Source organism: Ailuropoda melanoleuca, chromosome 5 (assembly GCF_002007445.2).
Source record: "Ailuropoda melanoleuca isolate Jingjing chromosome 5, ASM200744v2, whole genome shotgun sequence".
Classification (NCBI taxonomy): Eukaryota; Metazoa; Chordata; class Mammalia; order Carnivora; family Ursidae; genus Ailuropoda; species Ailuropoda melanoleuca.
Window position 1 is genome coordinate 49,625,456 of NC_048222.1, and position 15,511 is coordinate 49,640,966.

Sequence of the window (15,511 nt, forward strand, 5' to 3'; positions counted from 1 at the left end):
TCAGGAATGCAAAGTTGGTTTAAAATTTAAAACAGTAATCAATATAATTCCTAGAGTAACAGACTAAAAAATTATATGATCATTTAAATAAGTGTGGAAAAAACATTTCATAAAATCCAAAATCCATTTTTGATAAATACTCTCAATAAATTAGGAATAGAAGAGAATGTCTTCAATCTAATAAATCAAATTAATGAAACTTACAACTAACATCATGCTTAATGGTAAAACACTGTTTTCCCAACATCAAGGACAAGACAAAGCTAACCATTCTAATTACTATTATTCAACACTGTACAAGATGTCATAACCAATTCAATAAGAAGAAAAAAAATCCAGATTGGAAAAGAAAAAGTTACTCTCATTATTCATGGATGACATACTATCCAAATAGAAAACCCTCCAGCATGTACAAAAAAAGCAAACACAACTAGTGAGTTTATTAGCAAGGTGCAGGATATAAGATCCACATACAAAAATGTATTATAGTCTTATATAAGACATGAACACCCAGAAATTGAAATAAAAAATTTAAACTGGCATAAAAAGTTATGAAAGAGATAAACCAGTAAAAGATGTGCAAGATGTGTTCTCTGAAAACAAAACATTACTAAAAGAAATTAAAGAAGAACTATAGAGAGATATACCATATCCGTGAATCAGAAGACTCTATATGTTATCAATTCCCCTTAAAACGATCTATAAATTCAACACAATCCCAACCAAAATCTCAGAATTGTAAAACTGGGGGCACCTCGGCGGCTCAGTCGGTTGAACGTCTAAATTTGGCTCAGGTCATGATCTCGGGGTCCTGGGATGAGCCCCACATAGGGCTCTACACTCAGAGGCGAGTATGTTTGTCCCTCTCCTTCTGCCCCACCCCTCCCCCTCCCGCTCTCTTTCTCAAATAAATAAAATCTTTAAAAAACGATATGCTGGGGTGCCTGGGTGGCACAGCGGTTAAGCATCTGCCTTCAGCTCAGGGCGTGATCCCGGTTGTGGGATCGAGCCCCACATCAGGCTCCTCTGCTATGAGCCTGCTTCTTCCTCTCCCACTCCCCCTGCTTGTGTTCCCTCTCTCGCTGGCTGCCTCTATCTCTGTCAAATAAATAAATAAAATCTTTAAAAAAAATAAAAAATAAAAAAAATAAAAAATAAATGATATGCTGGTTTAAAATTTTTCAATTTATATGCAAAGTGTCTAGAATTTGCAAAACAATTTTGAAACATAATAACAATGTTGGAGGACTTATACTACCTGATAGGAAGATTTATTTTATTTAAGATTTATTCATTCACTTAAGGAGGGGACAGAGACAGAGGGAGAGAGAAGCCCAAGCAGGAACTCAACCCCCACTCCCCACCGCTGAGAGCGGAGTCTGACACTGGACTTGATCCCAAAACCCCGAGATCATGACCTGAGCAGAAACCAAGAGTCAGCCGCCCAACTGACTGAATCAACTAGCGCCCCTGAAGATTTATTTTAAAGGTACAGTAATTAAGATGCTGTGGTACTGGTGTAAAGACTGAAAAATCAGTAGAACAAAACAGAATTCAGAAACTGACCCTCACATACATGGTCAATTGATTTTTTTTTTTATTTAAAGATTTTATTTATTTATTTGACAGAGAGATGGCCAGCGAGAGAGGGAACACAAGCAGGGGGAGTGGGAGAGGAAGAAGCAGGCTCCCAGCCGAGGAGCCCGATGTGGGGCTCGATCCCAGGACGCCGGGATCACGCCCTGAGCCAACGGCAGATGCTTAACGACTGAGCCACCCAGGCGCCCCTGGTCAATTGACTTTTAACAGAGAATGGGGAAGATAATTTTTTCAACAAATGGTAACAAAACTGGAAAGCTTTATGAAACAAACACACACACACATCAATTTCAACCCTTCACACCTTATACAAAAATGAACTCACAATGGATCACAGATCTAAATTAATGATTAAATGTATGTCATCTAATAAACTATTTCTTGAGACTATTACTAGCAGTCAAACTCAATTCATAAGTAATGCAGAAGGATTCCATGGTGGGGAAAGAACTGTGAGAAGTATATTCTATTCCTCTCTTAAGGAATTATAACTTGTAATATTTTATTAAAAACTGAGAAATCTAACAAAGACATCTAATTTTGTTTAACTCAATAATACATAAATATATTTGGACTATGGAGCTCTGTATTTACACATTATTTATTAATATCCTATTAAGCACAGTTTGAAAAACCATGATCTTGGTTAAAATTTTTGTTTTACATGTTATGAATTAATGGCCAGAGTAAGTAACATTTCAAGTTTGCTTGTCTAATGGGAGAAGTCTCTGGGCTTAAGTCCTTTGTTCTTTGTATTATAAAACAGATTACCATTTTCAACTGATGTACCCTAGAGGTTTCATAACCAAGTATTGCTTCAATTTCTGTGCTTCTACTCTCCCTGGGCCATCATTATCATAACTTTTATTAATATGTAGTATAATAATCTGCTTTTCCTATGAGAATGAGCACTCCTTTTGCCCAGATAGTATGGACTGATCATTTTGTTTTGCTTAACTATTCCAGAGACCAGAAAATTATGGAATCTCAATAAATGCTCCAGGAATGAAAGAACTGAGAGAAAAAAGGATTCCATGTCAACAGCCTACAAAGAGTATAAGCCCAAGAGAAGACTACAGAATTCCAAAGGGAGTAAAAGGTTAGTGGAAAATCAAAAATAATATTTAGAGAGCAACAACTCAGAAAACTATAAACTCAATGAGATGTAATGGTATCGCCAATATGGAGAAGATATTTGCTTACAGGACAGTTGACACTTTCTTGCTAATCACTAAATAATTTCTTATATTAAACACCAAGAAGAGGGTCTGCTCCATGCAAAAAGTAGCACATTATGATATAAAACCACATTAAAGTAGTTATTTCATTTGACAGCACAAAGGATTAAGTATCAGTTCAATACACTGAAGGAAAAACACTCCAAGCTTGTTATTTTCAAAATAAAAAACGTTAGAATATATGACAAAAGCACATCACAAAAGGAACTAAAATTAATTGCTCATGCTAAGCCTCTGACACACATAACCTCATTTGGGTCTCATTACTACCCTGTGGAGTAGATATCCTTTCAAACAAATTTAAGGAACTGAAGGGTGGTATACAACCTGTTGTAAGAATGTAGATTAGTAAGAATCTATATTCATAAAAATCTGGGTTGCCCATTTTTTCCCCAATAATCTCTAAATCCCAAGATCTAGAATATAATAAATTCTTCCAGTAGTTTCAATTTTGTGAACAATTTACTTTCCTTGACCTACAGAACCTCCTGTTGATCATTTAAAAACTGCAACAAGTCCTCATCTTGTTCAGGACAAACTCCAGGAATTCAAAACAGCGGCCTCTCTAAGGAGCATCTGAGACTTGTAAAATTCCTATGCAATTTTGTATCAGAGTGGGTCTATAATTTTTCATGAGACTGGATGTAAGAGAAGGAACACTTACAGACTACTTAAATTCCAGATATCGTGTTTCATAAAATTTCCTGTATTAATTCTCACACACTTGTTATGAGATAAATCTCTTTGCAGATGAGAAATCTGAGGCTCAGAAATTAAGTATCTTATCTTTTCCAAGGCCAAATACAGTGGTGAAACCAGGAAGTAAACTTATCTAATTGATTCTGTGGCTTATATATTTTTTAAATATAAAATGCAAATGATATTTTTATAAGAAATAATGAGAGTACCATCATCTTACAACTTCTAGAGTATCTGTTTTTAAAGTCCTGGACAAGGAGGAATAATAACTGTTTTGGGGTCTCTTTTATACTTGGCAAGTGATATGATAAAAGAGGAGAGTAATTTAGAGTCATACTGCCTGGCTACTGGCTTGGATGTTTAATATCTGTTAAGTTATCCACCTTCTCTGAACCTCAATTTCCTCACTTCTAAAATGGACAGGATTTTAAAAATGGCTTCTTGATAAGCTGGTGTGAAGCTTAAAAAGGGAACATGTGGAAGGTTTTAAATATTATAACAAATGCTAGTTATGATTATTGCTATTAACAAAAATAGGCTAAGTGGACCTAGAAAGGTATTCAGCCCAAATCTACTCTCCATTCTGTTCTTATGGATAAGAAATATGTATATATCTATAGAAAATAATAAAAAAGTTGCCAGAAATAAGACCTCAACAATTACAAAAAGGGACATAAGAGATATTCAGAGAGTAATATGTTTTGACTTTCACTTGTTAATTTAAAGGCTAAACAATAAGAAGATTTAAAAAAGAACTGTAAAGATCAGTCCTGATAAAGATGCTATATGATAGGCGTGCAAAGTTAGGTGAAACTCACAGTGAGGTGAAAACTGACATAAAGGCTGGTTCCAAAAGCTATGTGACAGTATCTGAACGGACTGTTCCTGGAAGAATGGCTAACCTGAAAAAAATAGGTTTGTCTAGCTTAAAATGGAAAAGTAGACAACCTGATAGCTGTGTGATTTCTTTCATTTTAAATATCTGGTAGCAAAAGATTTAAAGGAGCTTACATCATCCTAACCCAATTTTTTCCGTATCCAAGAACTAAGATTACAAGTTATAGGCAGGGGCTGTTTTGAATACAAAGAAGAGTAACAAACAACATTTTCCCTCATGGGTTTATTCAAACCTAAACTTTAAAATACACCTTTTCTCACCCATAGTTTTTCTTCACATTCAGAACATTCAGAAGGAGCAGTTACATAACAAAACAGAGATTAATGGGAACATAGATGCAATATACAGAAAACACTTACTTTAATTCTCTGTCCCTCCTGTCTTGCTTTGCTATTTAACTGCTTCATCTCGTGTTTTGTACCTGAGATCAAGAGGCATAAAATACTATTTCAAAATTTGTGTGTCCTTTCTAATTATTGCATTTGAACTTGTAGTAGCTATAAAACCTACACCATTTTCCCCTTGAAAATAAAAACAATAGCAAACAATAAACAATCTAGAAAAATTGTCTACTCTAAAGAGGAGAAAGTAACATAATCTTTATTACCCATCAATGCTACCAATGGAGGGCAATGAGTAAAAATTTATTTTTTTATTCACACAACTAGATTTTCCCACTTATAAGGGAAACTATCAAAATCAAACAATTTGGTAGTTGCATTATGCAAATGTAGCTACCTTGTCAAAGCCTGAATAAAACACATGGAGTTTAATTCAGGAGTCATCATTCTGCGGGGGGGAGTGAATATATACGATTTTATATCTTCCTCAGTTGCCAAATGTGCCAGATTTTTTTTTCCTTTGAGACACCGCTCCTCTTTCCATTATTTCCTGATCTTGATCCTATCATCCTAATGTAAGTCTTATTTCATCGCAAGTAGGCCTATGTACTAATATCTTAAAGATTATCCTATTTCTTGTCACTCTGTCACTTTGGATCCATCCCTCATACCACAATATATTGATATTTACAAAATCCTGTGTGTCATTCCCTGCATAAAAATTTATTTTTAAGTGGCTCTCTACTCACCAAAGGATAGACTGCATTTCTTGAACAGAAGGGTTGCCTGCCTTATCACACTGTTTACCTATATAGCAAGATCATTAACTCGTGACTGAATTTTGTGATTTTGAGGTCTCTGTACTTGTGTCCCACCATTCCACATTTCCAGAAAGTTGTCTTCCTTTTAATCTTATTCATACAAATACTGTCTGTCCTATAATAGTCTACTCAAACACTTCCTCTTCACTCTTTCCTGATCACTGAAAGTAATCTCTCCATCTTCTATAATCCCACGGTAACCAATGAAATTAATTTGATAATTAACTATTTGCTGCCTAATAATTATAGTTCGTTCATTGCCGCCTTAAGAGTTAAAGTTTTATAATTTATTTAACTCTTAGGTAAATATGACTTGCATTTCTAACCATATTTCTTGAAGTCCAAGATATACTCTGTTCACTTTTAATGATGTAGAAACTGAGTGCCCCTACAAATCTCAGCCTCTTAAAACTGGGGAACCAGAGTAAGCACAAGCTCCTTAAAAGCAAAAAGACAACATTATCATCCTTATTTACTAAGGTAGCTCTCATGCCACTGTGCTATGCTGGGAGAAGAAAACTATAGGTTCTCTCTACCCCTAGATATTCCCAAGGCCTCTACTGTCAAATGTAAATGAACTGCATATCAGGCTCTCCCCAACTCTGGCAGTATAACACTTCCCGGGGTCAGAAGGACCTCCGTGTATTACGTATAGAGAGCACACAGATGAGGCTCTATTATCCCATCTCCAACTTGTTATCCCCCAAACTACAGAGTGGCTGTTTGCCAAGCTCATCCACATGAATGAAAAGATACTGAATACCTGTTAAGAAGGGAGAGAACACTAAGCAAAATTAAAGATCCCTTTAGCTATATCAGGCAGAAATGGTCTAGGAGCAGCTAGAGAGGTAACATTAAATTCGTCCAGATATCAAAATGGACTCAGTTTAGTTTCCATAGAATTGGAAAGCTTTATGTCTATTCTAGTTGAATTTTTACTTATTCTTGTTTCCCTTATCCAAAGGAAGTACCCAATCTATGGCTTTGAGTATGAGTCTTAGAAGGCTAGAGCAACTCCCTGAATCTTTGTACTCTCATATTCATTTTCTACCTGACCTGGTCTATCAGGCTGCCATCCATGTGTATTCTTGACAAACGGCCTGAGAAATGACCACTGCCGGTGCTTTTTAATAAAATGAGTCCTCATTCTGCTACTTCACTGCAACAGGTAGCAGAAAGTCAGAGTATTAAAATGAAAGACCTCAAAACATACCTACTATTTATTTCTTGATTAAAAGTCTGAAATCATTCTGTGCTGAGTCATATACAGCCTCTAAACCTAGTATTTTAAAGCCAACTCATCACCACATAACTGGTTTTCCCCTTCTCCACTAATAGGCCTGAGTCCGGAACTCTACTAAGGTAGTTATTATTAGTACCCACCTCCCTTCTATAAATGAAAAAAGGAAAAGGAAAAAAAAAATTGAGGCAAAGAGAAATAATTTGCCCAAAGTCATACAGCTAGGAAGTAGAAGTGCCAGAAATAGAACCCACACAACTTGATTTCAATGTTCAAGTTCTTAAATTCTATGTTTCTTTGCCTCACTATACACTATGCAGGCTAGCAAACTTTTTTTTATTATTATCTTATCATGTCCCATGTCCTCTTTTGAAATATCAATTGCAGAGCCTCTTTTCTCTTCAGTTTTCTCTTCTCCCATTCCTTCAATATATGGCAAAAAATTTAAGACATTTCTTCTTTGACTTGGGAAATACTAAGGTAAGGGAGTTAAAAAGTAACTGTATAGAATTTGGAATATCTGAGTTCTAGGCCCAAATTCTGTCATTAACTAGACAAACTGTCTAGTCAAACCTTATGTATATTTTGTACCAACAGCACCTATCTCAACCTAGCCAAATCTCAAACTCTCTTAGTTTCCTCATCTATACAATAAAAAGATTGCACATAGACAGCTAGCACACTTTCTAGTTTTGAAATTGTACGATACTGCCAAATGTGGAGGAAAGGAAGAGCAACATGGACATGACTTTTTCACTCTGCAAACCATATATACACAGAGAAGGGAAAACCATGGTAAAAATTTAGCAATAAAAAAAAAATTAGCAAACTCATGTAATTGAATGTTGCTTCTTTCCCCAAAAATAACTACAATAGATTATATACAACCTGAAAAATGCTCACAATTAAAATGCCAACTGCTGGTCACTGCTGGTTACTGCGGGTGCCTATAAATATAATTTCTATTAGTGGTTACCTATCACTGATCTCTCTTACTTTTCAAACTGAGGAATGAAAAATTCTGTATCTTAGGGCAAGAGCGTCAACAAGACTTCTCCCCTTTCCTGTGAGCCCTGTCATAACTCCAGGATACAAACCCCAATGGTACTTCAGTACTTTGAGCTTGGCCTAGGTTGGGTTGCAGAGCTAAGAGGGCAGGAAAACCAAGATGATGTGGCCCCTTGGAATTTCTATGAACTAAAATGATCACACAACATTTCAGAAATGGAATCTGTACATCAGGAAATATGACCATGAAAATGAAAGATGAAATATTAGATATTTGGAGATAATAATAATAATAATGGTAATAATAGTAATAGCAGCTTTCATTTATTGTATCAATAAATGAAATGAAATACTTCATAGCTATTATTACATTTCATCTTTACTCAAACCCTACAAAGTATGTGTAAAATTATCATAATTTTAGAGATGAAAAATCTGAGGCACAAAGAGGTTGAGTAACTTGTCCAAGGTCACAAAACACAATCCTCCAGAGCTGGTGATCTTAAATAAAATGCTTCACTAAGTAGTATCATCAACCAGGACAATAATTTGTTAAGCATAGGAGAAAGAAAGCCTATTACCACGAATACCACCACCACCGACTTTGAACTTCACCATAAATCAACTTTGATTCTTCTCCAACTCCAAACACAATTAATCTAGTAAATCTAACAATTCCTCCCCGATTTGATTATATTCAGCAAGCATGTACAGAGCATCCATTAGGTAAAAAGCCTTGTACTAGACAGAGTAAAACTTTTATATCTAAGTTTATCACAGGACTTCTGCATTCCCAAGAAAGAGATAACCGAAGGAGAAAGGAAATAGATTTTATCTATGTCTTTTACAAATCTAAAGGAAGTATATTAACCATGACAGAATCAGCAAATAATTCTTATTCATTACACATAGGATGTAGCACATCTGCAAATATATTCATTCATTTAAATTTGGTTAATTGTTACATATAGATCTAGTTAATAAATTCCGATATACATAGGATTAAAGCCAACACTTACACAGCTCAATTATCAGACACTGACCTAAGCACTTTACATAGATTTATCTCTTAATCACAGATTTACATGCACATAATCCTCACGACAACCTTATAAAATAATTATCCCCATTTCACAGATGAGTAAACTGAGGTACAGTGGATTTAAGTAACTTGTCCAGAATCATACAGGTAGTAAGTGGCAGAGATGGGATTCAAGCCCAGGCACTCTAGCTCCAGAGTCCATGCTCTTGACCACTGCCTTCTAAAGAGGAGGTAAAAAAAATCTGGAACTGGAATAAATCATTAATGCGATGGTAAATAACAAAAACCATGGTACTCTCTGTCCTTTATGCCTGGTGCAATGTCAAATACAGAAAACATTTGTTTGCAGGAAAGGATCAAAACTAAGGGAAAGAGGGAACACACTCATTAACTATACCTCTTGTTCACGCCTAAACTACCTGAGATCTTCATCTCTCTTTTCAATCTCTGGTGCTTTAACCTCAAACACCGCTTTTCACCTATTTCTGAAAATAAAAGTGTTATTCACATCAGGATGATGCTTTTTTCTGTTCGTTTGTATCTGTTGTTCTGCACAGGTAGGCAGTATGTCAACAGTGCAGAAACCAGGACTCTAACAAAGGTGGAGAGGTTTGAGGTACATGCCACAAATGCCCTTACTCCCTTATGAGTGTCTCAAAACATGCTGTCTCATCTCCACATTTCGTTAAGAATGCTGACCATGTCTACCTATAACCACTATTTCTCTTACAACCACTATTAGGTACAGCATTTACTTCTGTGTCTACCTAAGAACAATTCTTTCTTAAATGATGTGCTATGGATAGTTCTGATAACCAGAAACTCAACGAATCACCTGTACACACTGTAAGGCTACTTTTCTTGTGGATTTCAGAAAAACAGGCAGACAGGAGCTCTGCTGGAGTGTCTCTTCCTACTTCAGAGAGAACATGTTTAGGACTAATTACATTGATGAGAAGTTCATGCCCTCTTAACCATTCAACTCTGGTAGAGCTCACTTACATATCAAGGTTACTAGAGCAGAATGCTACCTTTGTTGGGGTTAAAGTCGGCACCTATTGGGCAAAAAGTATACAAAGCAAAAATTCCCCTTAAAAAGCTGTTAAATAGATACTAAGTTCAACCTACATGATTTGGTGTAGCCAATCTTATACAGTAAAACGCATAGTTATGAGACATTAATAGAGTTCATGTGCCAAATAAGATTTTACAGTAATGCCAAAAATGATTTTCTCTCTCTTATATAAGGTTTTAGTGGGGGAGAAGAACAACTCAGTTGACTCCAACTAAACTAAAAGCATATGCTTTGTAAGTCCACCAAACTACTCATTCTGCAGGTTTATACACTATTGTGGCCTATTAAGTATTCTCAAACTTTATAAAAAGTAAAATAAAAAAATCTTCCATCAGGAATGTAAAACCAAATTATTTTTTAAATGATACAACTTGCTGTGATGTAAATGTATTATTTATACTGGTAAAGTCTAAATAAATTTCACTGACATAATTTCTACAAAAGTACCTGCAATTTAAGTTTACACTGACTTGTTAATTATTTTACAAACTGTGTCAAAACTGGTTTATAGCCAATTATCAGTATTTACTCCTGAATTTAAAAAACTCAACATGCTATGATACTCAGTAGAATAAATACTTTGGTAAACCAAGATCCTTATTAACAAAATTATATCCATCTATACTTATGATTATGAAAAAAATGGTCAACTTAGTAGATGATATTTAATGAATAACTCAAAAAGCTGATAAACTTCCTATAAAGCAGTGTTGAGGGCAGCGTCAAAGTTAACCATAAATGTCTTTCCCTGGTGAGAAGAGTTCAGGGAATTAAATTGTTGAAGTTATAAATAAAACATAACTTCTTACCTAGATAACCATTTTAGGTTCAAAATCATGACTAGGACAGAAGAAGCAAAGTGAGTGGAAGGGTGGATTTCAATGAGAATGAAAATAAAGGGTAGCATTAAATCACCACTCTGATTTCTCAGTAGCTGGGTAAGGGAAAAAAAAATACACACACACACACATATATATATATACATGTATATATATATATATATATATAGTTGTATGGTAGACTGGGAATATCTAAGGATTAATCTGGGTTTTTAAACAGAAAACTAGTCTACTATAAAATCAATTTAACTTTTCACTGGACACAATATATACTCAAAAAAATTAAGAGTAAAAAACAGCATTTCATATTGACCTACAGATCAAATAGCAAAAAAGAAAAGGAAGATTTGCTTTGAAGTCCATCTCTAGAGGCAAACTTAATTTCACAATCATGAAATATGTAAATGTTTGGATATACTATTATGTTCTCTTCTCCTAGAATCCTATTTAGCACTCAAGTTAAAAAAAAATGAAGTTTGAAAGGAAAGTAAACATAAGGTACAAAGGCATCATTTAATGCATTTTAAGAAATAATATGTTATCACACAGTAACTCAAGACTTTAAAAGAAAATAATCCAATATTGATAAATTGTATTTTGTTCTCCACTATTTAAAATTCATAACTTCACAATCAAAACAGGAAACCTATCTTTCCTATTCACAGTATTATTTAAAGAATCAAAAACTTTTTAAGGAAGGAAATTTGGATATCAACCAGTTTAACTATCCCCAAGATAAAATAAGGTATCCAAGATTTCACCACAGAATTGATAGTAAATCCAAGTCTTACGGTGCCCAAGACAGTGCTCTTTATACCACAACCTGGCTTTCTCAGCACCAAAGGAAAACACTAAAAACCATGTTTAGTTGTTTCTCTATATATCGCTTTGGATTCTACATGACTATTCTATTTCTTCCCAAAGTATTTAAAATAAATTAAACATAGGCTACAGCCAAATATAATAACAAACCACATATCTTAATTCAGCATTTTTCAACGCAAAACAGCATAACCCATATGGAGACTATGAACTCCAGTCTCACATATTGCTTCCTTCCACTAATGCCAATTTGCTTCTAGGATTAAGTATCCATAAATTTTATGCTTGTCCATCTTCTACTGGTTAATTCTAAGAGAAGTAAATAATTCATCATTCATGCAAAGTATAATATTTTTTAAAAGTTATCCCTTAACCTCACCAATTTACTGTGGAGTCTGGGAACAGAGTTTAATTTTACTGACAATTCTTTTGGTCTAATTTTTAATCTTTCAGTCTCATTATTTTAAAGTTTTGGGGGATTTTTTGTTTGTTTGTTTATTGCTAAAAAAAGACTCTAACCTTCTGACCTTTCCAAGTATAAAACATTAGCTTGGTCTTATTTTCTGTCAACTGCCAACCAAGAAATGTCATCTGTTATGTCTGTTTTGATATGCTTCCAAGAGACAGGGCTATAGAGTCCCTGATATAAACAGCTGATGACTACTGGAACAAGAATGGAAGAGGGAAGACTAGAAACTGATATTTGGAAAGTCAGTACCATCTTTCAAAGGTAATACATGAAAAAAACAATACACAAAGAAAAATGGCTATGTATGGAGAGAATACTTAGTGAGGCATTCCAATCTCTTCCAACTTCAGTAAAGAGTATTGCAGGTAATCCAGATGAAGAAATAACACCAAGAACATTTCGTTCATTGTAAGGGATAAAATAAACTCCCAAAGTATGAAAGTAAATTAAAATATAAAAAAAAATTAAATCGACCATGAAGGTACTGCATATTCTATGGTATTCCCATGTAAATATGTTAATCTTTATTTCTCTTAAGAAACAGAGCTCATATGTGAAAAACCTTACTTATTCTGCCAAATTACTTTATAGTTTTAATCAAGCGTTGATTAACAAACTTACTCTAGATGAGTCATAAGAAGGGCTTGGTTGACCACTTGTTCCCCAAGATGTCGTACCTCCTCGTTCATCCATACCTAAGGAGAGAAGAAATTGAAATATATAAATCCAAAAGGCTACTATGATGGGTTTGTTTTCATACAGTAGAGCAGAGACTACAAATCAGCAAGTAGTATTCACATTTGTATGGAACTAGCTCTGTATCGATTCTTAGAAATCTGAAGAAAATAAGTTACCTCAGAAAGTCTTCATCACTGCTCCACACAACACTCTTTATACAATGCAGAATTTCAGAACCAAAACGTCTTTGGAGACTTTAAAATACGGCATAATCTAGGTCTCCTCATTTCTGTCCCCATCCACTGCTACTTCTAAGAGTAAATGAAACCCCCAACTTTCTAGAATTCCATATTGTCTACATGAAAATATGAAGAATTTAGTTTTTATGGATAAGCCTTAGAAAATGAAGCAAGTTGGGGAGCCTGGATGGCTCAGGTGGTTAAGCATCTGACTCTTGATTTTGGCTCAGGTCATGATCTCAGGGTTGTGAGATCAGGCCCCACATTGGGCTCTACACTGGGTGTGGAGCCTGGTTAAGATTCTCTCCCTCCCTCGGTCCCTCCCCATCTCTAAAAAAAAAAAAAGAGAGAGAATGAAGCAACTTGGACAACTGTTCAAGTTAATAAAATTGGTTTCTAATATAACATTGACTAGATATTCTTAACTGAAGATACCAAAGTAAATCAAACTATACCAGATCATATCAAATCAATGTTAGTTACATTAAAACTAATAAAAATGATGTGACAACTCATCCTGGTAAAAATCTCCTCTAAAATCTGATTCTAAATGAGTAGATCTACTCTTATGAAAATTGCAAAGGATAACTCAAAGTGAAAAAATCATTTTATTGTGCTCCTTTAATGTACCTTCTGAAGCTTTGGCTCCATTATTTTCACCTTCCAGTCAGTGCCTAGAAAAAGCTGAAAGAGCTGGAGACCTCTCAATCCAGATATCTCTCCCTTTTCTGTTTTGAGGACCAGTCTTTTGTATCCTTGATCCCTAACAGGGTATGCTTTCCCAACCCTTTCCAAGTTTTCTATGATGAAACACAAATAGTTGACTTTTTTTCATTCTTTCATAAGAAAACTCTAGATGTTACAAAGACAACATTCTGCTAAGTTTAGAACCTCTTTTTCTTAAAAAAAAAAAAAATTTAAAACATTCCTTGAAGTCCTCTGTGATTTAGATGAGAATGTGGTCTGTAGTGAGTTACATACCACAAATTCTCCAGTAACTAGCCACAATTCTCAAGCCTCTTTCACAAGGACAGAACTGCCAACTGAAGGGATAGGTAACAAACAGGAAAAGAGGAGTCAGTTTCCAAAGCAGAATCTACTAATCACTACATCAGCTGGTAGGACCTTAATTTATTCTTTTTATGAACCTGTACTTTCTATATTAAGGGATTAATGTATATTTTAAAAGTTTTTAAAAACACTGCAGTAAAAAAGATGGGTACCTACTACAGAAAACTCTCTAGGCACAATTTCAAGTGAACCAGAAGCTTTGAAAACACAGAGAAACCATGAATAAAAATACAGTGTTTTGTTCATGCTTGGATAATTCTTACTAAAATTCTAGATTTAGGAAAGACTCTACAAGTTTGGGAAATATCACTAAAAATATACTTTGTTACCATCTCTCCAGTACCACTAGTTACCTGTGGGCTATATTCCAAGCACTTTCTTTGTAATCGACACCAAAGAAGAGCAGCCAGAATTCCTATGAGGCCCAACCCAAGAAAAGGCTATTTATTAACCCACAAGACCCAGTAATAAAAAACTACTTATGAAACTGCAAATAATTTTATGAAAAGTTTTATTTTTTAAATCATACTTTCCATTTGCAACTATTTTTCTATACAAGTTAAGATGTTTGTATACTACATAGCCAAAGTAAAATACAAACTTAAATTGACTACTGAAGGCAGAGTCTCAAATATTCGTATCCCCCTATTCTACTGCGTTATTTACAACAACCAAAGGTGGGAGCAACTCAAGTATCCATTGACAGATGAATGGATCAATAAAATGTGACATATACATAAAATGCAATTTATTCAGCCTTAAAAATGAAGGAAATTCTTACACATGCTACAACTGGATGCTCCTGAAGACATTATATTAAGTGAAATAAACCGGTCACAAAAAGGACAAATCCTGTACAATTCCATTTATATCAGGTGCCTAGATTGTCAAATCCACAGAGACAAAAAGGAGAATGGTGGGACCGGGGGGAGGAAGAAAATCACACTTTCAATGAAAGTTCAGAACATAGAATATAAACATATTTTGATGTTATTATCCTAACGAAAAGAATCAGACCATAGTTTGTTTTATGACTGTGAACTGTCCTATCAAATGAGAAACAAATATGAGGTCTATGTGTTATTTACATACACCTGTAACAGAATACAAAAAAGATGAGTGTCTGCCACAGAAAACACCACAGAGAAGATTTTTAAAAGGTATATGAAATTCTGTGAAAACACATACTCAATTTTCATCAAGTGACACTAATTACTCCCACAGCATAAAAGAGCAAAGATTTAATGAATTAAATGAGATGATAATTAATTAAGCCAACAGCTAAAGAGTATGACATATCAGTGACACTGGACATGGCAGGGGGGCTTCAAAGGATGCTAGCGATTAACAAGGATCTGTCTAGGTTTGAAACTCAGAGCTCTATAGTTTTATTGTTAACATATTCAGACTCTGAGAAGGTCGTGGCTGGCAC

The 15,511-nt window shown here is 34.7% G+C and overlaps 1 protein-coding gene across 6 annotated transcripts in view; it reads right to left on the bottom strand.

Annotated features, from left to right (window-relative positions):
- The window catches only part of TCF12 (transcription factor 12), a 353,080-nt gene that overhangs the window by 193,410 nt on the left and 144,159 nt on the right, over positions 1-15,511 (bottom strand). For 5 of the 6 annotated variants that reach the window (XM_034660929.1, XM_034660930.1, XM_019801206.2 and 2 more), the window contains exon 4: positions 12,713-12,786. In XM_034660929.1, the coding sequence (XP_034516820.1) occupies positions 12,713-12,786 (74 nt within the window). Of the gene's footprint in view, positions 1-4,793; positions 4,856-12,712; positions 12,787-15,511 lie in introns of all 6 variants that reach the window. The other variant, XM_019801208.2, reaches the window with a different exon arrangement.